General features: G+C 42.9%; 3 protein-coding genes across 4 annotated transcripts; 2 read left to right on the top strand and 1 right to left on the bottom strand.

The window, feature by feature from the left end:
* Positions 1 to 29: 29 nt before the first annotated feature.
* On the top strand, positions 30 to 11,207 carry TMEM43 (transmembrane protein 43). Its single transcript, XM_082288950.1, has 12 exons — positions 30 to 182; positions 887 to 1,036; positions 1,999 to 2,133; positions 2,843 to 2,937; positions 3,675 to 3,724; positions 5,235 to 5,304; positions 5,678 to 5,748; positions 5,914 to 6,035; positions 6,638 to 6,712; positions 6,794 to 6,895; positions 8,239 to 8,356; positions 9,302 to 11,207. Exons 1-12 carry the CDS (start codon positions 171 to 173, stop codon positions 9,502 to 9,504), a joined length of 1,203 nt encoding a protein of 400 aa, XP_082145076.1. The 5' UTR covers positions 30 to 170; the 3' UTR covers positions 9,505 to 11,207.
* Positions 11,208 to 11,589: 382 nt separating this feature from the next.
* XPC (XPC complex subunit, DNA damage recognition and repair factor) lies at positions 11,590 to 21,129 on the bottom strand. Of its 2 annotated transcripts, none has more exons than XM_082288994.1 (16): positions 20,984 to 21,129; positions 20,193 to 20,394; positions 19,872 to 20,002; positions 19,461 to 19,584; positions 18,875 to 18,959; positions 18,228 to 18,385; positions 17,895 to 18,015; positions 17,617 to 17,706; positions 16,248 to 17,180; positions 15,657 to 15,817; positions 15,357 to 15,438; positions 14,781 to 14,915; positions 14,055 to 14,224; positions 13,744 to 13,837; positions 13,442 to 13,531; positions 11,590 to 12,881 (listed from the first exon to the last, which is right to left on the bottom strand). In XM_082288994.1, exons 1-16 carry the CDS (start codon positions 21,084 to 21,086, stop codon positions 12,672 to 12,674), a joined length of 2,889 nt encoding a protein of 962 aa, XP_082145120.1. In that variant the 5' UTR covers positions 21,087 to 21,129; the 3' UTR covers positions 11,590 to 12,671. The 2 variants fall into 2 exon arrangements, with proteins under 2 accessions (XP_082145120.1, XP_082145119.1); XM_082288993.1 differs by having other exon boundaries at positions 20,978 to 21,123.
* A 44-nt stretch (positions 21,130 to 21,173) lies between these two features.
* Positions 21,174 to 24,111, top strand: LSM3 (LSM3 homolog, U6 small nuclear RNA and mRNA degradation associated). The gene is made up of 4 exons (XM_082288532.1): positions 21,174 to 21,214; positions 22,156 to 22,266; positions 23,374 to 23,469; positions 23,757 to 24,111. Exons 1-4 carry the CDS (start codon positions 21,194 to 21,196, stop codon positions 23,835 to 23,837), a joined length of 309 nt encoding a protein of 102 aa, XP_082144658.1. The 5' UTR covers positions 21,174 to 21,193; the 3' UTR covers positions 23,838 to 24,111.
* Positions 24,112 to 25,546: the final 1,435 nt, after the last annotated feature.

A 25,546-nucleotide genomic window follows, 5' to 3' on the forward strand; every position in this document is an offset into this window, starting at 1 on the left:
GAAGGAAGGGCTTCCTAGCCGCGGCGGGAACTACGCGTCCCGGCGTGCGCTGCTGCGGGCGGGGAGCGGCTCGGGGCGGGGGAGCCCTGAGGCGGAGGAGGGCGCGGCTGGTGGTGTGCGGCTCTGGCGGCCCCTGAGTTGTGGATCCCGGAGGGCGTGAGAGGCTCAGGATGTCGAGGAACGTAAGTGCTGCTCGCTGCGGCCCCGCTGCTTCTCCGTGTGGCGGCCGCCTGGGTCGGCCCGTTCGCCCCCGAGGTGCCCGGGCTGTGGCCAGAGCCCTGTGCTGGTCACAGCCCGCTGGGCATCTCCAGATGAGCCAGGGAAGCGCCATGCCCTGCCTTGGCCGTGTGCGTGTGCTGAAGTTGGATTTGGTGACTCCCCACAACCCGTGTACGCACAGATAAACCCCTGGACTCTCGTGTTTGTCCCGTGTCACTGCCTTGTTTTAAGGTGTTGTTACTACGGATATAATTATTTTAGAGTGTGCAGGCACTCTTTTTACTGGTGAGGTGAATCATAATTTGTTATTTATAGCAATGTTTTAGTCGGTCAGGAATTCAGGGCTATTACTCAATTTGTCATGGCCTGAATGCAGGGTGTGGACACCAAATACAGAACCTGGAGACAGACTGAAGGAAGGTTGAAAATGTAGAACCACTATAAAAAAATTGGTTTTTTTTTCTATCAGGCTGGAGTTTTATTTATGGAATGCATTTCTGGTATCAAAAGTGTGATGAGGCATCTAATAAGTATGGGAAAGTTTTGGTCCAAGGCAAGCGATTCTGCTCTGTAGAGCAACAGTGCTAACAAAGCTAGAAGACTTGTTTTGAAACTGAATGTTTTCCCCTTTCGCACCAATATGGCATTTTTGGTTTATTTCCAACAGTTCTCTGACACGGGCAGCAGAAAAGAGCATGTTAAAATCACAAGTGAACCCAAACCAGGGTTCCTGGAGCGGCTCAGTGAGACTTCTGGAGGCATGTTGATTGGACTTGCGGCATTTCTTCTGTCTTTCTACCTTCTTTTCACCAATGAAGTAAGTGCAATACTGTCAGTGTTTGTACACAGCTTTATTGATCCATGAGAAGAGGAAGTTTTGTCTGGGGACCTGGTGCTTATGCTCAGGATATAATAGAAAAGTGAAACCACAGGCCACAGGTAGTATTTCTCTAGAACTAGGTGTAGTAGAGACAGTAGCAGTGTGTGATGAGAGATAAGATCCAAAACTTGTAAACTGATGAAGAAACAGTCGGTGGTAAGATGGTTGCATGAGCCAGCCACGTTCCTGCCTTCCCTTTTTTCTTGAGATAGCAAAAGGTTTTCATTTCTAGTGTTGTTATAATTACATTAAAGAAATTCATCCCCCATGTTGCAAAATTGGGGGTGTTATTTATTCTTTTTTTCTCATTATTATTTTATGTCTTGGTTTTAGATTTAAAAAAAAAAAAAAGTTAGCCAGGAATCTTAACACTCTACCATTGAAAACATATGTGTTTTGGCAATTTTGGAGTGGAGAGCAGAATTCTGTGGATTTTTCACTTAGAGGCTACCTTTCATACCTCTATAAGAGGAAAAATAACTACTCCCAACTTTGATGACTTCACCAGGATGTGATGGTAAGGCAGGGAAAACTTCTGCCAAGGAGTCAATATAGGTATGTGGAAAAATGAACCATAATTTGTATCATTTTTGCAGTTATTCAGGAATGATGAACAAGGTAAGAGGTGAAGAGCAGTAAGTTTGGACCCTTGTAGGAAGAATTTCTGTCTGTTTGAGAAGCTTAGTCAGTGATAATGGTCCTGCTGCCTGGGTGAGAAGTACTGCCCCAAACTGGATCACAGGGAATGGAGAAGTACAAGTGTGTTTCAAAATTATGCCTTGAGCTGAATATGCAGGCATTCCTTTGGGTCATCAGCTCACTTGTCTGCTAATCTTGTTCACAAAATACTGCTGTGATGTTGATTGTCCACAACTGGATTTCTGTTTTCTTCATTGCAGGGACGAGCTTTAAGGACAGCCAAGTCTCTCGATGAGGGGCTTTCTCTTGTGGTTCGTCTTGACAGCATCCACAGTATCTCTCAGCAGAATGAGGGGAGACTGGTGCACTTGGCTGGTGCTCTGAGTACATCTAAGGTAAATAAAATAGTACCTTGGAGATAAGAGTATTTCAAGCTTGAAGGGAAGGAAAAGTCTTTGCCAACTGAAGTTTTGTTTGATATCCAGGAAAAGACATGTGGCTTTTCTCCTCCTCTAAGCATTGCCAGCTACCACTCAAGCTTTGGTTCTTGGCCTGGAATCAGGGAGATGCTGAATGGCCTTGGACTCCCCTCTCCCAAGCCACGTGCCAGCTCTAGCTGTGTTTACCCTCACGCTGCCTTTGTGGCTCATTTCAATTGCCATTTATGTAGGGAACCTGTTGTGTGTTCATGATATTGTAAAGTCTTCAGGCTCTTGCAGCACAGGAGCTTTGCAAGTTCTTACTTTTCAGTAGTGGTGACATTTTCCATGGTCCCACCCACATTGCAGAAGGTAACACAGCACCTTCCAGCAAAACAGAATCTCCTGGTTTAAACACTGAAACCTGTAAACCCATAGTCAGCAGTTCTGGTTTCATTCTTTACTATAGCCGTAACTTTTGATTATGATTCTTCAGGGTCATATTTGCCAGTAAAGAGACATTCCTTTTTGTTTTTCATAACATTTATACTGTGTTCACCTGTGTGTAAGATAGTGCTAGCTGTACAGTGAGGTACATAAATGAGTTCAGTAATAAAAGTACATTGTTTGAGGTTGTGAGGTATAGCATTTAGACTGACTTGTATTTTCTTTAATTTTTGCACAGCCTTTGTTTGACCCCAGCTATGGGCTCTCCATTCAAGCTGTCAAACTTAAGCGTCACGTGGAAATGTACCAGTGGGTAGAATATGAAGATTCCAAGTAAGTGAAAGTAATCTTTAAAAGTTGTTTATAAGGCTGTTGTATTACCAGGATCCTATCACATTTATTTTCTCTCCTTAGACCTAAGGAAAAAAACAAAACAAAACAAACCTCTTTATAGCAAGAGAATCCTAGAGCTGTTGGATTTTTTTTTTCTTTTAGACAATCACTTTACTTTCCTTGGGAGATGTTAACTGCTCTGCTAATAGTTGCAACTCAAATAGGGAAAAACTATGCTATTTCTAATAATTCCACTGATGGTAGTATGAATGTTATTAGCTATTATGTAGGTGTGACTGCCCAGAATTCATACTCCAAATGTCTTTCATGTCATTAAAAAAAAAGTCAGAGGTTGTGAAGTCACCTCTGAAGGTGTGGAAAATAATTTCTCAGTTTTAGCATGCTTTGGTGCAGCATCTGTTAAAGACTTGATTTGGGCCAGCTTATCTCACTGTATTTAATTCTGGTTGTTCCTCATCAATCTAGTCAACACCTCCTTGTTTGAAGCATGGGAATACAAGGGTTGTGGCTGTTGAGCGTTTGTGTATAGTTTACTCCTGGTACAGAGAATCTGCATCTTCAGACCAGGTAGTTCAGAGAAGAGTTAGGTTATGTATAAAGATAAGTCTGTGTTGCCAGAGATCTGTCTGTGCATTTCATTGGTGAAGTGTATTCTGCCCTGAGCAGGGGTGTGTGTGCACTGTTTTGGTTCTCATCCCAGCCCTTTTCCTCTGCAGGGAATATGAAGAGAATGGGGAGATTAAGAAAGAGACAAAGTATTCATACAGTAAGTTGATCATCAGAAAGTCCCTTTCCTTTTATGCATGTAACTTTGGACTTTCATTTGTGTGTGTATTTTGATTTTTGTTGTAAAACCTGTGTTTTCTTCTTGGGAAAAAAAAGGAAAGAAATGTGAAGAAACAAGCAAAAATTATCTTTCTTAAACAAATGACAGAACCTCCCTTTCCTGAAGTAATTGAGGTGAAAGGAGATGTGCTGTCAGCAAGCAAGGGCTACAGAAAATCTGAGTCTTGTTTTGCAACCCCTAAAAGTTCAGAGGAACTTCCAGGGAAAGGATGCTCCAGAGATAGGGCCCATAAGGTTCTCAGTGAATGGAGATGGGCAGAGATGGGAGTGTGTTCAAAGCTATACCTGAGATTACATTTCCGACATGCAGTAATTGGGAATATGTCAGCTATGAGCAGAAGAGAATAGACAGGGAAAAGCAGTGTAGCTCCAGCCTGTAAGGGAGCCTGTTGAGAACCTGTTCAGATGTTGATACCAGCCAGTGAAAATCACCAGCACCTTCTGATGTGCACTGTGGCTTTTGCCAAGTGCTCTTTTTGGCAGGAGCAGAACTGGGCGTGTTATTCTGATCTACCCAGTGGCAGAAGAATACTCTGAGTCATCGTGTATTTGGAGATTGGTCTCTGTGCTTCATTTATCTCTGATTAAAGCACATAGATGTGTAATGTTGGCGTACAGCAGTTTCTGGGTGTGATCATATAAAAGTACTCAGCTGTGTGAAGAGTGAAGCATGGGGACCCTGTAGCGTGAAGGTATGTAAGGGGCAAAGCTGGTGGTTGTGAGCCACGAAAAACAGCTTCACAGTGACAGGGAACAAAAAGAAATGCCATCTGAAAAAACAGCTGTCCTCTCAAGATTGATGGATTCTGTCCCATAAATGTCTACGTATTATTAGCTGTGGTGGGTTATCCTTGGCTGCCAGCCATGGACCCACACAGCTGCTTGATTACTCTCCCCTGGGGAAGAAACTGGAAACGACAGGAGTGAAGGACAGATTGAAAGAAAGAGAGGGAGATGGCTTTCCAATTACCATCACGGGCAAAACAGACTCACCTTATGGAAAGTTTATTGTCAATTAAATATTTAATCAGTGATTTGGGTGTTGGCAAAACACATTTGGACTAACCCTGTCCAAGGCTCAAGTTCACTCCAGACTCCTCTCCCTTTGCCCCCTGCCCCTTGTTATCACAAAACCAGCTTATTCCCAAAGAGTGGAGCCAGGAATCAAAGCCTGATCATGGAAGATGCCAACAGCAAAGCTGAAAAAGTTGAATTATAATTTTATCCCTAAAATACCTTTTTTCACCCTAAATCCTGCTATTCCCTGTTAATATGCTAGGAGGATGGATCTAAGTAACAGTAGAGACTATCATAGATATTTATGTAGACAATATTACTAGAAGTGTAACCTAGAACTGATTGATTGAGAGGTGTCTTTGGTAACTGAGATCCGAGTGTCTTTTCTTCAACCTTCTTATCATTCTGTTTAGATACAGAGTGGAAATCAGAAGTTGTGAACAGCAGAAACTTTGATCGAGAAATTGGACACAAAAACCCGAGGTAAGGTACCATCTGGCACAGTCCCTCTGAATTCTGTCACTGGATCTGATCAAAGATGAAAGCTAAATGACTAATTTCATAACAGAGTGCAGTAGATGGAAACTGTTGTTCTTTTGGTAGTTGGGAGGACAAAGGCATAAAGAAATTACAGCAGTTCAGAGCAGTCATGCCTTGTCTTATTTTAATGGCTCCAACAGTATGCAGTGTGGACAGTTTCTTGATGGATTTTTTCTCACATCATGACAGTCATTTAGCTCTTTGAGTCTCTCCTCATGTTTGCCATAGTACCTTTTCTGTGCTGTATATTACACACTGCAAATCAAGAGTTTGATCATAATTGTGGGACTAATCAGGGACTCTCTCTGTTCCTCAGTGCCATGGCTGTGGAGTCTTTCACTGCTGTTTCTCCTAACGTCCAGGTTGGCAGCTTTGTTCTTTCCAAGGGTAAGGATTGTTTTGTACTGGCTTTGTGTCTGCTGTTGCGTCAGCAGCGGACTTTGGTTCTTTCCACAATAGCTGTCTTGTCAAGTGATAATCAGGAAGCCAGCCAGCAAATTGGCTGTTCCAGGTTAGACACTGGGCCTCAGCTTGATGCTTTATTCTGCTTAGGTCTCGTGGATAAAATTGATGATTTCAAGCAGTTGAGCTTGTCACACCTGGAGGATCCCCATGCTGACGTTACCCGAGGAGGAGATTACTTTTATCACAGTGACAACCCCAGGCGTCCAGAAGTAAGATGGGAAAGATAAACTAAAGCAGTGATTACTTGGGTGTGAAAAAGGAATTGGGGTATGTCCCATTTCAATCTAAATGTATAGAAAATGGAGTGCAGACCATCACATAGGATGACTCCCTTAGTGCAGCCCTTCAGAATGAGCGCTGCTCTTGCAGACAGCTTCCAGTCCTGCTCCTTTGTTCTCTGTTTTCTTGAGTCTGCTGTGCTTTTAAGTGGAAAGGGATGGTGCTGGGAGGTGGGTTCCACCTCTGCCTTGCTGTAGTGAGGAGTACAGTCAAACAGCTTGCTGCCAGATTGTGCTGCCCGCCCTGTTTTGCCAAAAGATGAAATGACAAGGAATGAACAAAGCATATCATGTGCTCCTACAGCATAATCAGAGGGGATATTACAAAACAACATTTGAGCTCTCCTGTTTCAGCTGCCAGCTAGTCCTGAAAAAAGGACAGCTTGGAAATCATTCTGGCAATCCTCTTGCTTGACATTAATGTTCAGAAAAAGTGTTGATGAATAAAGGATGTTCCTGTGCTGAGTTGTCTTTCCTGTGATTCCCCTTTGTAAAACAATCTTTCTTGACTTCCAATCTTCTCTTGTTTGTAGGTGGGAGACCTTCGTGTCTCTTTCTTCTATGCAGGTCTGAGTGGAGATGATCCCTATTTGGGCACTGCTGCTAAGGTGAGTCTTCAGCTGTTTCTGTATTTTGCAAGCTCTGTTCCCAACTCAGTAACCAGTAAATATTTTTCCCTTTCTTTCAAGGTGACTGTGATTGCTCGGCAGCGAGGTGATCAGCTGGTTCCATATCATACCAAGTCTGGAGATGTTCTGGAGATTCTGTACCCTGGGGACCTCTCTGTGGAGGTGAGATACCACACTCTACTAGTGAAGGGTTAAAACTCGAGGTGGTAGTGCAGAAGCAGCAGAAGAGGAAATTCCTACTCTCCTTCAGACCTGCTCTAGAGGAGGAGATACTCATACAAACACTGGCTTTTCTCTCTCCTTGGACAGCAGCCTGCATTCCCTTCCAGGTTTCTGCGCATTCTGGCTGTTTGCTTTAAAGATTGTTTCTGCGCCTTCCTGTTTCGTTTTTATTTACTCCTTGGTTGTTTCCCACTTACACATGCAAGCACATGCTTTTGAACAGGTCACATGTAAAAATAGTAAAAATCAGGGTTTAATTAAATAAACCGTAAGAGTTATTCTCTCTTCAGCTCCTATTAACAGGAGTTTAGGCTTGTTCGAAATGTTTATTACTGTTCTGGCTGAGAAAGAACCTTCAGGCAGAGCATTATGCTACAATAAATCCTGCATGCTCCAGCAATTTGGTGATTCCTTTACTCCTTTTAGTAGGTTTGCTTCCATTAATGATTGTTTCATGCCCTGCTGTAAAAAAATCCAGATGTCAAAAGTTCGCAGGGGCTCCCAAAAGTAGTTAAAAAGGCTTTGTTTTGACTTGAAAGAGTAGCAATAGAATCAACCCTCTGCTGTAAGATCTGAATCTTCATTAGATAGAATTTTGTTGTATTGAAAATTAACTGGTTACAAATAAGTAATTCGTTGATTACTTGTATATACAAGTAATCAATCAGTCTTACACATCTCTTACCATTTAGTGCTTTCTAATGTCCCAGCTGTCTTCATGTGAACGTTTTGTTGAGCCAGAGGGTCACACCACCCATTTTGAAAAAAATCTCACTCAGAATTCTTGCAAAGAGATGCTTTGCTTTGCCTGATGAAATGCACACATACCTTTTAGCTTTTCTTCCTTGCATCCAGCTTGCTCTCTTTCACACACCTTTCCTTCAGCCATCAGTGGATATTGTTGCCTTTTCTCTCTTCCTTCAGAGTGAAGTCAGACTCTTCCTTCTTTATTACAGTTTCTTATTTTCCACAGTAATGTTGAATGTATCCAATTGCAGCAAAACCTGTGTGCTTCCTGCCTGTGGGTAGTGTTGAATGGTGCTTTTTAGGTTGTTTTTTTTAATTAAGAAGAGGGCAAATTTTTCCTGTGCTGCACTGTTCAGTCTGTTGCAGTGTACTGCCACAGTGCACAGACCCTGCAGAATGAGCTGCAATGTATCTTCTACAAGAGAAATTGTACTCCTAAAATGCTCTTGGCTCTGATTGGCTCATAATATACTGGAATCAAGAGGGTCTTGAAAAAGAACAAGAAACAGGCTGCATGTCTTGGTGTTTGCTTTCAGGAGGTGTTTCAGAAGGAGCATGAGAGTAACACCGTGAAGACCTGGGCTCTCCGTGCAGCAGGCTGGCTCTCAATGTTTGTGGGCATCAGCCTGATGACCCGAATCTTTTACACGTTAGGTAAGTTTTCACAGAAAGGTAAAATGATCTAGAAATAAGATCGTAACCTCTAGAGAGTTAATTCATTTGGAGACAAGGAGAAATCTGGTTTGAACTCAGACTTGATTTGATCTGAAAAGTCACTGTAGGCAACTTCAGGTAAACAGGACCCCTAAACCAAGTGGTTGCTTTGTGAACATTAAAAAACCCCCCAAAAATACCTTCTGCCAGTCTCAGAAGATCCCAGCCCAGTGCTTGCCAAAATAAAAAGCTGAAGCGCATGTTGGGCTGGTTCTTTCAAATCTAACTCAGCGTGCTGTGATACAATTTCTTTCTGCTCCCACACATAATTGGTCCCCCAACAGGTCCTAATTGCCTGTAGTATAGGAATACAGTTTTGTCTCTGGTTATTCTACACTACTGTAAACAAACAGCAAAGAAAGTTTTTGTTTATCCTTTTAAAAAGGAAAAACGCTGGATTAAAAACAGAAAAGCAAGACACCTCAAACTTGTATAAACTTCAGACATCAAAGATATTCGCTTGGTAGCTGTGAACTTTTTTTTCTGATTTATTTATCCATATACATGCTGCTCCAAGATGTATTGTTGCCAGAAAGGAATCTTGGTGCTAGCAGCTTGTATCAGTTGCCCAAAACGTGTTGCATAACTGAGGGGCTATCTGTCTCCTCTGCATCTCAAGCCTTGGACAAATCTTCAGAGTTCATTTTGGATTACTTCCTGTCTGAAGAGATGAGGATAGCATTGTCTTATATGTTTAGCTGTAGCTTAGTGATCAAGTGTCTTGATGCTGCTCTGCTGAAACACCTAATCCAGTGCTCTTGATAAATAGTTTGAATCTGTCTTTTGATTGCAGTCATTAGCATGCAGATCCTCGGCATGAATCAGACTTTCTTTTAAACTGTCGTCTTGCCAACTGCTTCATGCCATGTTTAATTCTCTCTGCAGTGGACTGGTTTCCTGTTGTGAGGGACCTGGTGAACGTTGGACTGAAGGCATTTGCCCTGTGTGTGGCCAGCTCGCTGTCCCTGCTGACCATCTCCGTGGGCTGGCTCTTCTACCGCCCGCTCTGGGCCCTGCTCCTCGCGCTGCTCTCCATAGTCCCCATCGCGGTGGCCAGATCCCGTGTTCCGCCCAAGAAGCAGCAGTGACAAGGCGGTGGTCGGGTCTTGAATGGAGTCCTGGTTAGAACCTTCTCAAGTGCATTTCTGCCTGGTTCCTGCAGCAAGCTTACAGCAAATCACAGCTCAGCACCGAGCACGGAGAGCTGGGGAGGGGGCTTGAATGTGGTTATTGCTACACGTTATCCAGAGGCCTATGGGGTGCTGTTTGTGGGAAGTCAGTGACTCCAGCTTTGGGGAAAAAAAGCATTTTGGGTGTGTGTATTGATGGTAAGGTAATGAACAAGCAGATTTGATACTCTTACTGCTCAGTAATTCCCCCTGGTTTGACAACTGGCAAGTCCTTGCCAACTGGCTGGGTGGAGCACCTTGTGTGTTTTGGAGAAAGTGCCAGCTGCATCCCATGGACCGTGGTTAGATGTCCTTAGGAAATACGTGTGCCTGCCTGTCTCTGACAAACCCTCCCTCTGCTGCCTTTTCTTGTTTGCACAGTCAGGAACACTCCTTTGGCTGATGTGTTTGGCAGTGTATGTGTTCAAAGGGAAAACCTAGCTTAGGTAAATTCCACACAATACTCATTTAAACCCTCTGTTTTTGGACTGAGGATTTTCAAAGTCATTGGTGTAATGAGTGGCCACGTTAGCAGTGCTCTGAGGTTGGGCAGATTTATCAGGGAACGCTGATTTCCCCCGGATTTTAAAAGTCTCTGAAATTGTTCTTGGTTAAGCATCCAGAATGATAGCCTGGACTATATCATTGCAGAACTGTTCCAAAATTTCACTTCAAATTGCACTTAAAGGGATACTCAGAGGTCATTCATCTGTAAATATAAAACCTACTGCCTTGAAACAACAGTGACTTTCATAATTGAATGTGTTGTCTTTAAAATAGTCGGGGGTTTTTTGCTGTGTATACTTTTCCTTTCTTTAATTTCTCTTAATAAGGACAATGAACATACCCCATGAAATGAAGCAACGGAAACATTTTTGCCTGATTAGTTTTCATAGATTTTAGTAGCCTAAATTGTTGATTTTCTATCATGTTAGAGGAATGCCTTGTAGTGTTGTGATGGCTCATGTTTACAAACTTCTGCTGTAATGAGTATGTGAGGTTAGAGACACTCTTTAAGTCTCTCCACCAAGCTGTAATCTGGCTTCCAGATGAGCCCCTCCTACGCTACTGTGTTTTGGGGGTTTTGTAACTATACCTAATTCAGTACAAAAATAATGTTGTCAATAAGAAATCTATTTATGACCATCAGAAGAGTGTTCTTTGTACCAAAGGAACTTGATTTGAACATACATAGAAGCAAACGTTTGCTAGAAATGGTATTGAAGTAGAAATCTGAGTTAGAAATCATACTTTTTTTGAAAATTTGTAATTACTGTTATTAGTCCTAATTACTTTCATTCTTTTGGTATTTGAATGTTGTCTATTTGGTCTCATGGCTCCATCCTGCTGGTAAAAGCAGGAGCAGTGAGTGAAAGGGTGGGTACAGGAGAGGGCCTTGTGCATGCAGCTGGCATATGGAGTGACACTGCAGTCTTCCTGCTGCGCACCAACACCAAGCTATGTCAGGAATTGTGCTCCACAGGGCAGAGATACTGGGTTTGAACTGCTGCTGTGTTTACCCATGATGCAGAACACCAACCAGCATTACTTATTGGAGATGAAGAGACAATTTTCTACAGAAGTGCTCAGCTTTTGTATATCTAATAAAATAGTTTTCAGAAGGTTGGTCTGTAGGCTTTTTTGTTAAATTCAAGTATTACATATTTTATATCCAGGAATACTGTCCAGGTAGGTGGAGGGTTAGTTTGTAGCTTCCACAAGAGTTTTCTACTGTTGGTTTTTGTTTGTCCTGCAAATACTTCCCTGCTTTGGGAAGTGAGTTCCCCCTAACAGCACAGCTGCTCTCGGGTCTGTGTACTGTGTGTGATGCCAGGCTGCAGCAGTCTGCCATGGGTTTACTCCCAGTACCGACCACTGAAGTCAGTCGCTTCCTTGCCTCTCTAAGATTATTTGAAAAACATGATGGTTCAACCCAACTGCTACAGCCTTTTGTATTTTAAGGAGACTGGGTGTTACCTGTGCATTCAGAAAAAAAACAATGTATTCTTTTTTTCCAACTTTATTTTGATCTACAAATACAGTACAAAAATAGATTTTTTTCTGAACATAATTACATGAAAGCCGTTTTCTTACAATCCAGTCTTTCCTCTGTGACAATGTCCAGCAATGACTAAATTGTTTTCCCCTCCATTTTTGAAGAGACTGTGTCAGTGGAATTAGATACATAATAGTGCCAAAGACAGATCAGTATTTCTACTACAAAAGTGCAGGAAAAGCTTATGTAGATTTAACATTCCCTTCTCAACAGTTTTTTAATGCTATGGTACTGGATAACAAGAATTCTGTGGTTTTAGTGAATTTTGTTCCAACAGTGAGATTTAGCCAGTTTTACATGTTTTGCTTCAGAACAGGATCTTGATAAGCAACAGAAGCAAATATGTATATATTCACATTACTTAAGAAAGCATATTGAACCTTAAGTTTGTAACAAGGACAGGGCTTCTCCCTTCCAAAGCACAAGATTTCTGAGAGTAAAGGAAGATGGTAGGCTGAAAAGCCAAACTTACATTACAAATGCAAGTATTCTTTTAGAAAGTATTAGTTCCTCCATATTCTGATTGTGGGGGTTTTTTTAGACCTTAGAGGAAGTATTTCCCCTTGAGACACAAATGCCAGACTCTACCTCACTGCTGATTTGGGTATGGATTGAAGTAGGCATCAGCATTCCTTTGGCCACCTCTCTGCAGACAGGTAAAAAGCAGCTGGATGCTTTAGTTCTGAGCAAGCAGGGAAAAATGGGAGACTGCTACTGACAGGAGTGCCTCAGGAAACTCAACTATTAGTGCTGAGTGATGCAAAAGAGAGCAAAAACCCCAACAAAGCAAAGTGATCTCAGAAAGTGCAGCTCCATGTCTACTTCTCCCAAGTCCAAGGATAAAGGAAGAATCTAACTGATATCTAAGTGATCCTTGTGATATCAAAGGAAACTGGATACTGAATTAGGTTGGTCCCTGACAGCTCAGAAACACAAGTGCACAGGAAGACCTAAGGCCCTAACTGGCAAAGGATACTTTTATCATGGCTGTTTTTCCTGCATCTGAAAACAGCAAAGAAAAGCTTTATCATCACAATTTCTCAAATGGGAACAACTGAGCTGCTTCTCCTCTCTTTTCGCGCTTGCTCTTTTTGGTTGTTTTCTCTTCTTGTTTCTCTAGCTGGCGATTTTGGGGCCAATAAATGGCTGTGTTCCCCACTGCGCTCTTGGAGCTCGGAGCTCCTTCTTCATCAGAAGAGAATCCCCCTCCTTTTTCTGTCTCAGGTGCTGACGGCTCAGTCTGGAAAACACAGGTGTGAAAATCAGAAAGTCACTCTAAGATAACTGCCTCTTTCTAAAAGGGCTTGTCTTTGGTCACAGTGACACTGAGTGACCTTAGAGAGGTTGGTTGCTCTGGTTTGGGCATCTCACCCAAAGTGCTTCTATTTCTGAACATCAAACATTCTTTCAACACAAGCAAAACATTTCTGACAATGGAAGAATAAAACCAACCTATTTTAAAAAGATCAGGCTTTCCCCTTTCTCCTTGGGGAAAAAATTAACAACTAAAATATCTAACTTACAAGGAAAAGTGCCCCACTCTCATCCTGTTAGCTACATGCTTGGCTTGGAGGAATAAATCTAGGAAGGGGGTATGTCAAAACAGAAAATAGTAATACAAATAGAAACATTCATCCCTTGTTAAACAGTAATGAATCTTTGAAGAACATGACTACATTGAACTTCTGGTGTAGTTTTTTTGACTACCTGAAGACTTTTGAGCAACTACACTCTGGAAATTCTATTCTATGGTTAAAATAACATGCAGAAAAAGAAAATACTAAGAGAAATGCAGGATACCTTGATGGAGTAGCGTTGCTTCAGTCTCTCTCTGATGAGAAGTCCTTTTGTCAGCAGCTTCCAATTCCCTAAAGCTCTTTTCTCACGCTTCTGTGGGGGATTGTTATTGGAAAGAGAAAAATTTACTACTGTGAGTTTCAATGTATTTATGCCTGTGGAAAAGGAAAGCTTTAAGATTTTTAAACTGCCATCAAAAAAGCCTCATGCTTGTTGCTTACACAGCCGACCCTGTTCACTGCCCAGTTTCAATGAAATTTACTTCATAAATATAACAATAAGGAAGGTGCAAAAATAATTCTTACCTCCTTCTCCTTCTTTTCTATTTCTGCTTGTTCATTCTCCCAGGCAGCAACAAGGACCTCTTTATACTCCTCACACACCACATACCCATCAGTACTAGGAAGGAGAACACAATCCTCTGTCAGCTACGAGAAGGAAAAAGAAAGGGAGCAAATGCCTGCTGACCCAGCCCAAAAGCTACTGAATACTGCTAGAACCGTCTGTCTCAAACGATCCAAGTGTGGAACTGGTCACATGCTCCACTTAACACAAGATACACAACCTCTGCAGGACATCAAGATCTGACAGGTGCAACAAAGCAGCTTTCACGTACACTGGGTGCGAGTAGCCACCGTGAAAATCAAATCCAGTGATGGCTTGAGCACAGTCAATGTTCAACTTCCGTGCCACTCTGTTCAGGTTTGGAAGTTTCAGCTGCACGCAGCCAACAGGTAACATGGATGGCAGGAAGAGATAGACATTTCCATATTCATTCCGAGGAACCTGTTATGGCAAAATTAAAGAGAGATGCTGATAATCCTGCTTTCTGGAGAGAGCTGAAAATACCTGCTGCAACTCAGGGACTCTCCCCTCCTGACCTACATTCCACTCCTGTTGCAGTGGGGATCCTGCAACATACATATATCAAACCAGGAGTCCTGTGGAAATAGATACACTCCAGTATTCAACTAATATTCACATGACAAGGTACAAGCCTAGATTTTAGCTGCATGGTTATATTGCCCAGCTATGTCCTCTGCCCAAGCTTTGTTACTCAGACTGTAATGCAGAGAATTAGCAAGGCAAACATGGGCTAGGAAGACCCGATCAATGAAATTCTGACTTTAGCAGTCTGCACTCACTACCTCTACTTGTGAAAGAAAGACCTCGGTAGAGTTTTTACTACTTCCTCCTGTGAACATTCACCTCTGAACTCTTAATCCTGAATCCAGATGTTTGAGTGATCTCACCTCTGAAACATGCAAATTCTGGAAAAATAAAGCCCAGAGCTCCACACAAACCACTTCCTTTAGCACCAGCCCTCTGCCTTCCCAGCTACCTTTCCATCCACTGCTATGGGAGGCTGATACTCCTCTGTCTGCCAGTGGCCGAACAGCGCCAGGTCCTCCCGGTCCCGGTTCGCCGGCTCTGCCAGGCGTGCCTTCCTCGCCCGGTTGGAAAATCCCTTCACCATCTGCAAATATGACAACCAGGCCTGGAACATCACAACAAGCTGACAGTGGTTTCAGGTTTTCCTAGGACACCGAAGGAGAAGGGTCAGGGAGAACAGAAATGCCATTTCCTAGCTTCAATATCCACTGCCTATAAATGCCAACCCACAGCACCTGTATGCAACAGGTAGAGATCTAGCAGTGCATAAAACACTGGGATGCCTCTGGAGAGGGTGAAAAGGGAGCAGTTCTGCCAGATAGCCTTGGGGTGGGAAAAAGACAAAGCTGGGCTTTGGGTAGCATGTAGGAACTATAGGCACAGCAGGTGGACACTACAGCTACCACAAACCAAGCAAGCAAGTGTGAAATCTACATCCGCTGACAAAAGACAAAAACCAAAACAGAACTGGACTTGAGCTTTAGAGAGCAGGTGGATTACACAGGAGGAAGTCAAACCTTCTTACCTTGTAAGGCATTTCTCCAACCCTCACCACTCGAGCTTGCTTCAGCCAAGTGTCCCTGGAGTGCAGTGTGTGTATGCAGTCTCTGAAAAGGCCAGAAAACAGCAAATGTAAAAGTTTTCAAGTGATCCACAGAAAGCTTATCACAGTAGAAATAATAAAAAGCTGTATCTTACTGATACACAAATGCTGTCAGAGCAGCTAATGTGCCTCACCCTGTTACTGCTGATACCATCATGCAAATTAGCTCTTTAATTTATTACAAAGATCACAGATGCAGATGACAACAGGTGCACAACTCACCTGGAGTAGACAGCCTCTCCTCTGCAGTAGCCCAAGATAGCAGCTGTCTCAGGATAGATGGCCTGGTATTTCAAGAGGTGCCTCTTCAGTGCATAGAGAGGGTGGTTTTTGTACTCTCCAATTGCTGTTGGTAGAGGTTGATCTTGAAGCTTCACTTGAAACTGTAAGAATTTTACAGAACAGTTATTTCATAACTTTCTTGCACTACCCTTTGTAAGAAATTAGGAATGACAGTAATATGGACCAAAGAGAAAAACCACCAGAAACTAATCAGATGAGCCAACAGACCAAAGCATTCTTGCTGCAAATAAGTACTGAGATGTGCACCCTAGCCTATGTGTTTCAAAAACTCTCTCTGAGAAGGGTAAGTGCAGTACCTCTGCTATACAAATTTCTCTGAACAAACTCCATCATTTATTACTTAAATTTATCACTGTATATTCTCTTTAAAACATGTTCAATCTCAACATTCCAAGTTCAAATACAAACCTCCTTCCTCATGGAAAGAGATTTCTAATGCTTTTGCCTGAATGAGAATCCAGGGACTGGACTCCTGGCACTACATGCCTTGAACAACCTATTGCCATTTACCTCATTTTCTTCCTTCTTGTCTCTCTCCACATCAGGACTTTCATATGGCTGCAGTGTCTCTTCCCACCACTCAGGGTCCACACGGCTCTTCCTTGTTGAGGTCATCCACGCTGGATCATATCTTTGTGTCACATCCCTGACACTCCCATTGTTGTCAAACCCCACAACGTAGAACAGCGGCTTTGTGGCATGTGCGAAGCACAGCTGGGGCTGGCCCACATTGCCATGAACACAGTCTACACAAACCCATTTGTCCTCAGGCTCAAGGAAAACCTCCAGCCACTGGTCTGTGCCCATTGCTTTCCTCACCTCCTGCTGTCCATCATCCTCATCACTAGAAATTATTTTGCTTCTCTTCCTCTGTGCTTGAGGCAAGGCTGGAGTTGTACTTTTGGCTGGCTTAGGCTCAGCTCCACACGAACTTTTTGACAGCCTTGATTCTGAAGTCTCAGTTTTTGGGCTTTTTATAGTTGTCACCTTTGAATTCTGGGGGGCCAGTGAGCTCCTCCGCCTTTTAGGGACAGTTTCAAAATCCTCATCAGAGAGTTCACTCTCCTCCTCTGAAATCTCAAAGTTTGAACCACTGCCATCATCACTTCCACTCTCTTCCTTGTAACACACCTTGGAGGCCACTCGTCTCCGGCGGTCGTTCTTGGGCCTGACTGGCACATCCTTTTCTGCTAAACTGCTCTCATTATTTGATTCCTTCTGTTCCTGGCTGCCTTTAGTCAGCTTTGACCTGTGTGTCCTTTCAGTCTGCGCAGTTTTGGGTTTCTTTGGCTCCTTCTTGTCTTCTTTGCTCTCTGAGGATTTCTCGTCCTGCTTGGTTTTTTTGCAGGGACATTTTTTTGCCCCAGCTTTGGGTGTTGTGGCAGAACTCTCCTGCCCCTCAGAGGTGCTGCTGTGAGACAGCCTCTTGGATGAGCTCTTTCCCTGCAAAGACACAGGCTAGGTCACTTTTATCACTGCAGCTAAGAATATGGTAAAAAAAAAAACCAAAAAAAGACTGAAATGAGCCCAAGGTTCATGCAGACCAAAGGCTGGCAGGCAGTCAATTCATGTCTTAGGGACTTGAAAACTTCAGGCAACTGGCTGAAGAGAGGTGTACTCATGCAGCAAGAGTTGCTGTCTAAGTTTAAAAGAAATGTAAACCCACTGAAACATTAAGAAATCTTTGCTGAAACACAGAAATGAGTGACTTTTCTTAAAGAAGAAAATTAAAAATTAAGGGTGTGCATTTCCTGCAATGTAGAGAGAACCCTGGTTCCTGCAGTAAGCGATTCACTGCAAGTTGTAACAGCCAGAAAGTTTTTTTAATCCTACTAAATCAGTAACCTATTCCTTATTCCACACAAACAACAAAAACTACCTTTGGTCTCGTCTCCTTGAGAGGAATAGGCTGAAAAGACAGCACGAGGCGACACAGCAGCTGTAATGCTCGCAGAATAATTAAAAATATCTGCAAAACAGTTTAAATTCAATAATTTAATCACAGGAGCTCTCCAGATAAAAATACAAGAAACTAAAAAGCTACAGAATCACTTAATTCACTGATCTGCTTTCTTCAAATCCACCCTCCCACCACTTTGTGGATGACCTGACACACAGCATCCAAACTCACCAACCCTGTACTTCCCAGTCTCTTACATGAACCAGCTCCTCATCATTCTGTGCAGCGTAGATGGCAAACCTCCTCTCCAGTGTTGACTGAAGGGGCTCTCCTTTTTCAGTGGAAAGCTCATCATTGACAGTGAAGGTTCCAACAAACCTGAAATACAAGACACTTGCTTACTGTCCAGTGTTTGTGACTGTATTCTTAAACTTCAGAGTTCACCCTCTCCTTCTGTAAAAAAGACAGCCCCTCCCACCCTTGTATATAAAATCCAAAAAACCACAGAAAATTGTTAAATTACAGTTACCCCTCTCCCTGAACCGTAGCTCTACATTCTATGTGACAGCATGATCAGAAGAGAGTTTTACCATTTCACCAAGTTGGAAAGGTAAACGAGGCCCATGTGGCCTGCGGGCACTTGGGTGAAGCGGGCGGGGACGATGGACAGACCAATGGCGAGGAGATCTGGCTGGCTGCAGATCCTGTTCCTATAGAAACCATTTGCTAACAAACACAGGAGGTGAACCTGAGACAGAAAAGTTTAAAAGTGAGTTCACAAGAGATTTTCCTTATTGGAACTACTGTCCATGGTAAAGACAAGGAATACTTCACTGTTCCTTTTAACTGAAACAGGCAACACTGAAGCCTCCCAAGCATTCACAGTGCTGTCTTCAGAAGACAGTAAAGCACTGAAGTCCTTGCAAATGTCTCCTGCTCTACATGACTGACAGTTTAATTGTGACAGAATGAGAAGATATCCCTCCACAGAGAAATATACATCCTACTCACACAGGCTTTGAGTTAGAATTTTACTAACACAGGCACTGGTGTTTCCAACTCACAGTTCAGGAGGAATCCTTAACAAGCATCTGTCAGGATTACAGCCTCTTTGTTTTTTTCACTTCTAGCCATGGCCCCGTGTTATTTGATAAAAATTAGCTCTTTCTGATTACAAATCAGTTCAGACATCTTTATGCTCAGTTTCTTCTCTGCCATGGTTCCCTGTGACAAATACCTTATGTGTGTCCTCACGAACCTCCTTGCTGAAACGTTTCATCATTCTCCGAAGGTACATCTCAAACTCAGCTTTTCTTTTTTCTCTGCAAATTACAAAAGAAATGGATGTTGCGGGATTTCTGTGGACCTGCCTTTCTAGATTCCTGAACTGGGTCAGCTCATGAACAGAATCCATCCCAGAGAATCTTCTGTGCACACTTAAGGAAAGGTTTAGTGACTGGCTATGTGAACAGGCTGTTATGATTTTGCAGTAACACAATGCCATTCACCCACAGCTCTCCTTGCAGAGATCTACTGCTGTCCCTTCACTGGAAACGGAGATAGTAAAACACAATGAAGTTACACACTTGATTTTCAAGGAAGCTGAAAAACCTCCTCAATTCCTGCCAACTTACACTGAAGATTTTTGGTAGAATTGTCAGTATGTAAACTGTTCTTCATCCCACAACCCTGCAACATTCCAACTCAATGGTCTGCATCAAGTGGGGATTTTCAACCAGAGCACAGCAAGTCAATAACAGTAGAGACTTATGGTATTTTTAACTTCAGCCTTTTCCAGCCCTCCACCACCTCCCTGTTCTTACCTCCTCTCTCTTTTCTTCATCTGCTCTGGGGTTTCAATCTCAATCTCGACGGGATTTCTTGGCAGCCCCACTGATGGAAGAACAGCAGCTTCTTCTAACTTATCTGTAGCAGGTTCCTGGAGTTCTGGAAAAATAAAATATTACTAAATTATAAGTAAACATGGAATAGATTCCCATGGAGGACTGATGATGAGATCCTTCTGAAATGTTCTGAAGTGTTTCCTTCTGAAGTGTTTAAACAAGCTTTAAACAGAACATCTCCATTAACCACCAGCTCCTGGATCTTCCATAACACTGCGTGTGCTAAGTTATTTCAAATAACTGTGGGATGCTGGTTGCCTGCTGTTAAAGAATCATTGTAATACACAAGCTCTTAAAAAGTGCTTAAAATGAATATTGTGCAATTTTTACCTTCCACATCCTCCCATTCATCTTCACTTTCATCATCATCATCACCACCATCATCAGTATTGTCTTCATCCATCTCTTTTTTAACAGGAGATTCTGTCTTCATTTCCTTCTGAGGACACTTCAGTGAGTCACTGTTAAAATCATCAAAACATACCATCACCATGAAATGCAGGTGCTTGTTTATCAAATACTAAAAATAGGGAAATAAATGAAGCGTGACCTCTGCATCAGTAACAACACACTGAGTAACTGACAATCAAACCACACAAAGAAGTAAGATGAAGAAAAAGCTCCACAGACTTGAATGATAAATAAATTTACCTGCATGTTTCCTCTTTGATACAATTCTCTTTATTTCTACCATTTCTTTTACTTTCTTTTATTTGTGATTTTGCCTCTTTTTGTTTTGAAGGTTTGGAAGTTTTTGCTGAGTTGGAAACTCCAGTATCACAATCTTCTTCCTTTTTCCTAGCTGGAGCCTTTGAGTTCTTCTTTACACTGGGTTTTTTCTTTTCAAAATCATCTGCATGTGACAAAAGAAATGAATGTTATTAAACTAATGTTAGAGAATGGAGTTTCATCGCCATGTGAAACAACACCTCCACGGATTTCATTAGAGGCAGCTACAGAAGAATGTGGGCACTGACAATGCTGAGCATGTCACTGTTTATAAATAAGGAAGATTTGAACAGCGAGACTTATTTGAGGAAAATACTCATGTAACTCACAGAAATGACTTAAAGATTCCTATAGTCCTACCGAAACGATCGGCGGAAAACCAAGCATTGTGCTTGCCACTCACAACAACTTATTACCACGTGAAACTGCTCTGGAGAGCGCGGCCGAGATAAAAACAACCCCGCATGGACTCGCTCAGCCTTTGTCGGCGTCACACACGGGTTTAACGCCCGGGATTTGGGGCACTGATCCCACCGCCGATAACACAGCCGATAACGCCGCCGATAACCATCCCCTCCAGCCCGGCTTGGCCGTCCTTCCCAAGGGCGCGCTGGCACCGCTGCTCCCCGACCCCCGCGGCCTGGAGCGGCCCGAGCCGCGGCGGCGGCGCAGAGCCCGGCCCGCTACGGCCTCCCTGTCGCACTCACACGCACCCTCCTCCTCGTCCTCCTCATCTTCATCTTCCTCCCGCAGCCCTCCGGAGCGCCTCTTTTTGCCGGCCACAGGCCAGGGCGCTGCTCTGCGCTTTCTACCCATGCTGCTCCCGGCGCGGGCAGGTCCCGGCCCGGCCCCGCGCGGCCGAAGGGAAGGGAAGGGGCCGGGCCATAAAGTCTCGCGGGCGGGCGCGGGAGGCGGTTTGAAAGATGGCGGATGAGGTGGACCAGGTGAGCGGCTTTCGCCTCTTCCAGCGGCTGCAGGCTCTGGGCTGCGCGGCTGGGCCGGGTGCGCCCGGGCCCCCCGTGAGGCGCAGCTCCCAGGGAGCGCTTTCCGTGCGCGATTAAATCCCTGCTCGGCCTCGGAGCTTGTGGCGGGCCCGCAGTCGGCCGGCTGGCCCCGGGCACTGCCGCAGGAGGGGAAGGGGGAAAGCTGCCGAGGGCAGTGCCCTTGGCTCTGAAGGTAGGAGGTAGCTGGAACGGAGGTATGGAATATATATGAGATAGGGAAGATGTGGGATATGCACGGAGGTCTTCAGCCTTGCTAAGTTAGGATCCTCAAAGTGCGCCTTTCTCACAGAAGGGAGCCTCAGGCCAGTGTGTGTTGGGGTTTCACGCCAGCCTCGGGGCCCGGCCTGGCTGTGTGTGGCCCAGCAAGAGCTCGGGAGCGGTGCGTGTGTGCGGGCAGCGTGTGCCCGGGTGCCTGAGGTCGCCCAAGTGTGTGCCCGGGTAACTCCCTGTGCTGGCACCGGTGTCAGCGTGAGTTCGGCTGTTCCAGCCTGCCATGGCACAGGTGTGGTGCTGGTTCACGCAGTGTGGGCTCTGTGCTGCGGTGTAAACTGTGGCTGCTGATAAGAAAAACAGTTCAGAGTCATAGAATGGGTTGTGTTAGAAGGGACCCTAAGGATCATCTAGTTCCAATCCCCCTGTGTGTGAGGAATGATTTACTGCAAGAATAAACTGAAATATTTTGACTCACACTGCTCAGGCTGGTGAGTATCAGTAGAGTGGTAAATCAGCTGCATTCAGGTTCACCAGGATGTGAAGGAATGATTTAAAGTATTTACATCTGTGTTCTCACTCCTTTGTTTTCTGTGTCTCACAAACACTGAGGAATGGAAAAGTTCATCGGCTTCTTCTGTACAAAATAATGCTTTTGTTTTGTTTTTTAGCAACAAACAACAAATACTGTAGAGGAGCCACTTGATCTCATCAGACTCAGTCTAGATGAGCGAATCTATGTCAAAATGAGAAATGACAGAGAGCTTAGAGGCAGACTACACGTAAGTAAAACTTTCAGAATGTTGCCACACGCACTCAGCGAAGCACTGGGTAGCCTTTCTTTATGTACAACAGACTGTTAAACAAGTTTACCTGTAGCATTTCACTGCTTGTTGAAAAAATTAGTTTTAAAACATAAGTAATTGCATTTCCTGGTTGAAAGTGCAGAAGTGGTTAGAGAAAGTAGGTTAAGAATAGTGAATTCACTAAGAATTGTCTTAGGTACCAGAAGTGTAATGTGATTGCTGGAAAAATCTAATTTGTTCAGTGCTTTGTCTGCTATTAACAGCTTCCCTAGAAAGTCAAGAGATGTATTTTGTTTTTCTTGTCTCCTGAATGATACCAAGCAACTAATTTCATTGCTTTTTGGCTTCCATTTCTGTATCTGTGAAATAAGTAATAATGCTGCCGGCCTCTTCTTGTGATGTACCCTGAGGCCTCTTCAAGACTGGGGTCATTGTTATCAAGCAAGAATCCCTTAAGGCACACCCTGGGAGGTGGGATGGGATATGTACTCAGCTGGGTTCTCAGATTTTTTGCTTTCTGTTAAGTCAGTCATCCTCCCTGAGTGCTGTGCTCTGCTGGGGAAGAGAACCAGTTGCACCATGTGTTAACTGGACCTCAGCTCCTTTGAAAACACAGAGGTAATGAGAGATCCATGAGGAACACGTGTGGTTTGCAACATGCTTTGTAAGGTTTTTGGAATATGTTTGAGGTTTTGTAGCACTGTAGGAGAAGCAGCTTTCATAGCCTTTAAGTTGGCCCCAGGCAATCAATTCCAGGAGGGCAGACTGGCAGCAGAGCATCTGTACCTGGTTTAGTGTTGACAAAGTGTGTCTGTCTCTGAGGTCTCGTCAGTGCTCTCACAGAATGCTTCAGAGCTATTTCCTGCAAGAGTGTTCCAGTAAATCTAAATGTTGTGCCTTTTTTCCTGCTGCAGAGTTCTCATTTGATTATGTTTGTGTTGAGTTATAACTAGAACTGATACTACTTTGCTTTGGTCAAAATCAGACTAAGCTATTTATGTCTGAAAGTCTTTTTAAATTCTCATTTTAGTAAGCTCATGTTTGTATTTTGGAAAACATAATAAACTAACTTAATTCCTACAGGCATATGATCAGCACTTAAATATGATTTTGGGTGATGTGGAAGAAACTGTGACTACAATAGAAATTGATGAAGAAACCTATGAAGAAATTTATAAAGTAAGGATGAGAAAAGTAGTTTATTTATTGTCAGAGATTTTTTTTAAAACTACACTCTGTTATATTGTTAAAGTAGTTTATTGCTGACTGGTTTTTGAATCAAGCTCTAACAGAGGTTTTGGACAAATTGTTATGAAAGTACACAGGGTATCTAGAGACTTGGTGTTAATTGTACTGATGTCTTCAGCATGCCAGAACATTGCATGTTTGTTGGAGTTGTTTCAGGTGTGTTTTTATGGTTGAAATGAATGTTTTGTAAATGTAAACTTTTCTTTCCTTCTTCACAGTCCACCAAAAGGAATATTCCAATGCTCTTTGTCAGAGGGGATGGTGTTGTGCTTGTAGCTCCCCCATTGAGGGTTGGTTGAAGCAACAAAGGACCCAACCTTCTTGGAAAGTTCCAGACTTTTGGACAGTGGTTCATGTTTCAATCATGTCTCAAAATTCTGTATATGTTTTTTATAGGATATTTTTGTCAGTTCTTTTGGAAAGGGGAGGGAAGGGGAACCAGTTTGTCTTGCAGAAAGTACATATAGTCAATTGAAGCAGTGTAAAACCCAACCTGATCTCAGAATTAATGTAAACTGCTGTAAATTGGCTGTCTTGTCACATTCAGTAAAAGAATCCTCCTTTTTTTTCTATCTTGACAGTAGCAATGTCTTATTTTTGTTGTTTTAAATAAATTTTGGTTTATCTTTGAAATTTTACTTGTCATGTTTCTTGTGGTGAGGGTATATGTTCTTCTGTAGAGCTAGTGCTTAGTTAAGTTCTAGTTAGCCTCTCTGTCAGAGAAAGTGGTATCTTTAGTTTGTTGTTTTAACTTCTTACTAATACCCAAGTTTTGCAGATGACTGGTTTTGAGGACAACACTACATCAATCAATGGTGCTGTAAATTATGGCTCTGTGTTCAAATTTGTGATGCATATCCTCATTGTAGGGAAATGGTGTTTATATGAATCTTCCACTTAGGATGAAGAGGATGGGCTTCTTTGGGGTGTTTTCAGATATTTTCATTGTGGCTTTGTTAACAGAGTTATGGTTTGAAAGGCAGTAAGTAGAGACTGAGGTTGTTGCTCACATGCTGTTGAGTTGCTTCCTGCATTCATTTCCCACTGTTTGTGGCATGTTTCAGTTGTGCAATACATTGAATTCTTCTGGATGCTTTAAGATGTTCATAAGTTTTCTGCAGGGAAGGTACACTAGAACCTGAACAAATCTCTTTTTTAATATATGTTTTCTCAGGCCCACCTTGTTTGTAATTTACTTTCCTTTTTGTGTGAAAAAGACACTTCTGCTATAATTGTGTTGTAGAGTCATGTAGGTCTGCACTTCTTACAAAGCTTGGCTTTTGACTTAATAAACTTAGTTATCTAGGTTCTCTGTAGGGTTAGCAAAAGCAACTTGCTCTGGCACTTTTTCCTACAGTTAAAAATCTTCATAACTTAGCCCATAGCTTGAAACAGTGGTGAGGAATGCAAGGTCTGCCAATAATTTTTTTTCTCCATTCCTTTTTGTACTTGAATTTTTGTATGGGAGGACTGACATGATGCTCAAAATGCTGGCAAATCAGGAAGTTCTACCTTGATAAGTTTTATAATTCACATCTGTTAATACCACTTGTAGACTCTGAGAATGATAATGAGTGAGTCCCACATACCCTTTACTTGAGCCATTTTTGCCAGCATAATACATTTATCGGTACAGTATTTTTATATCACAGGGTATCAGCACAGTTGAAAGAGGTCTACTCACCTGCATAAATCCCTGGAAAGCTCTATTAAAAATTGTCCCATTTGTCACCTGCTTCTTTTGAAGTTTTAAGTGAGAGATTATGGTGGTTGGTAGCTCAATTATTGTCTAATTGATTTCTTGGGTATTTACTGTGTAATTATAAACATCTGTTACTGTTTTGTGTCATTGAAATGTCCAGTAGCATCCTTGATCCTCTAATTTGAAATGAGCTGTCTGGAGCAGGAGCCAGTTTAAGATTCTCCATGATGAATGTGGATTAAAAAACAACAGAAAACAAACAAACACCCCCTCCCAAACAAACTCAACCCCCAACAAAACAAACAA

This window comes from Coloeus monedula (genome assembly GCF_965178545.1).
Source record: "Coloeus monedula genome assembly, chromosome: 11".
NCBI lineage: Eukaryota > Metazoa > Chordata > Aves > Passeriformes > Corvidae > Coloeus > Coloeus monedula.

Excerpts from the sequence above, each read along its gene's own strand:
- XPC (XM_082288993.1), bottom strand. The coding sequence starts at position 21,086 with ATGGGTAGAAAGCGCAGAGCAGCGCCCTGGCCTGTGGCCGGCAAAAAG. Across the intron at positions 17,707-17,894 it reads ATGATGAGGAGCTGGTTCAT|ATATTTTTAATTATTCTGCG; the intron begins GTAAGAGACTGG and ends ACTGTTTTGCAG. Across the intron at positions 12,882-13,441 it reads AGCAACGCTACTCCATCAAG|ACTGAGCCGTCAGCACCTGA; the intron begins GTATCCTGCATT and ends TGTGTTTTCCAG.
- LSM3 (XM_082288532.1), top strand. The coding sequence starts at position 21,194 with ATGGCGGATGAGGTGGACCAG. Across the intron at positions 21,215-22,155 it reads TGGCGGATGAGGTGGACCAG|CAACAAACAACAAATACTGT; the intron begins GTGAGCGGCTTT and ends TTTGTTTTTTAG. Across the intron at positions 23,470-23,756 it reads CCTATGAAGAAATTTATAAA|TCCACCAAAAGGAATATTCC; the intron begins GTAAGGATGAGA and ends CCTTCTTCACAG.
- TMEM43 (XM_082288950.1), top strand. Across the intron at positions 5,749-5,913 it reads CAGCTTTGTTCTTTCCAAGG|GTCTCGTGGATAAAATTGAT; the intron begins GTAAGGATTGTT and ends TATTCTGCTTAG. Across the intron at positions 6,036-6,637 it reads ACAACCCCAGGCGTCCAGAA|GTGGGAGACCTTCGTGTCTC; the intron begins GTAAGATGGGAA and ends TCTTGTTTGTAG.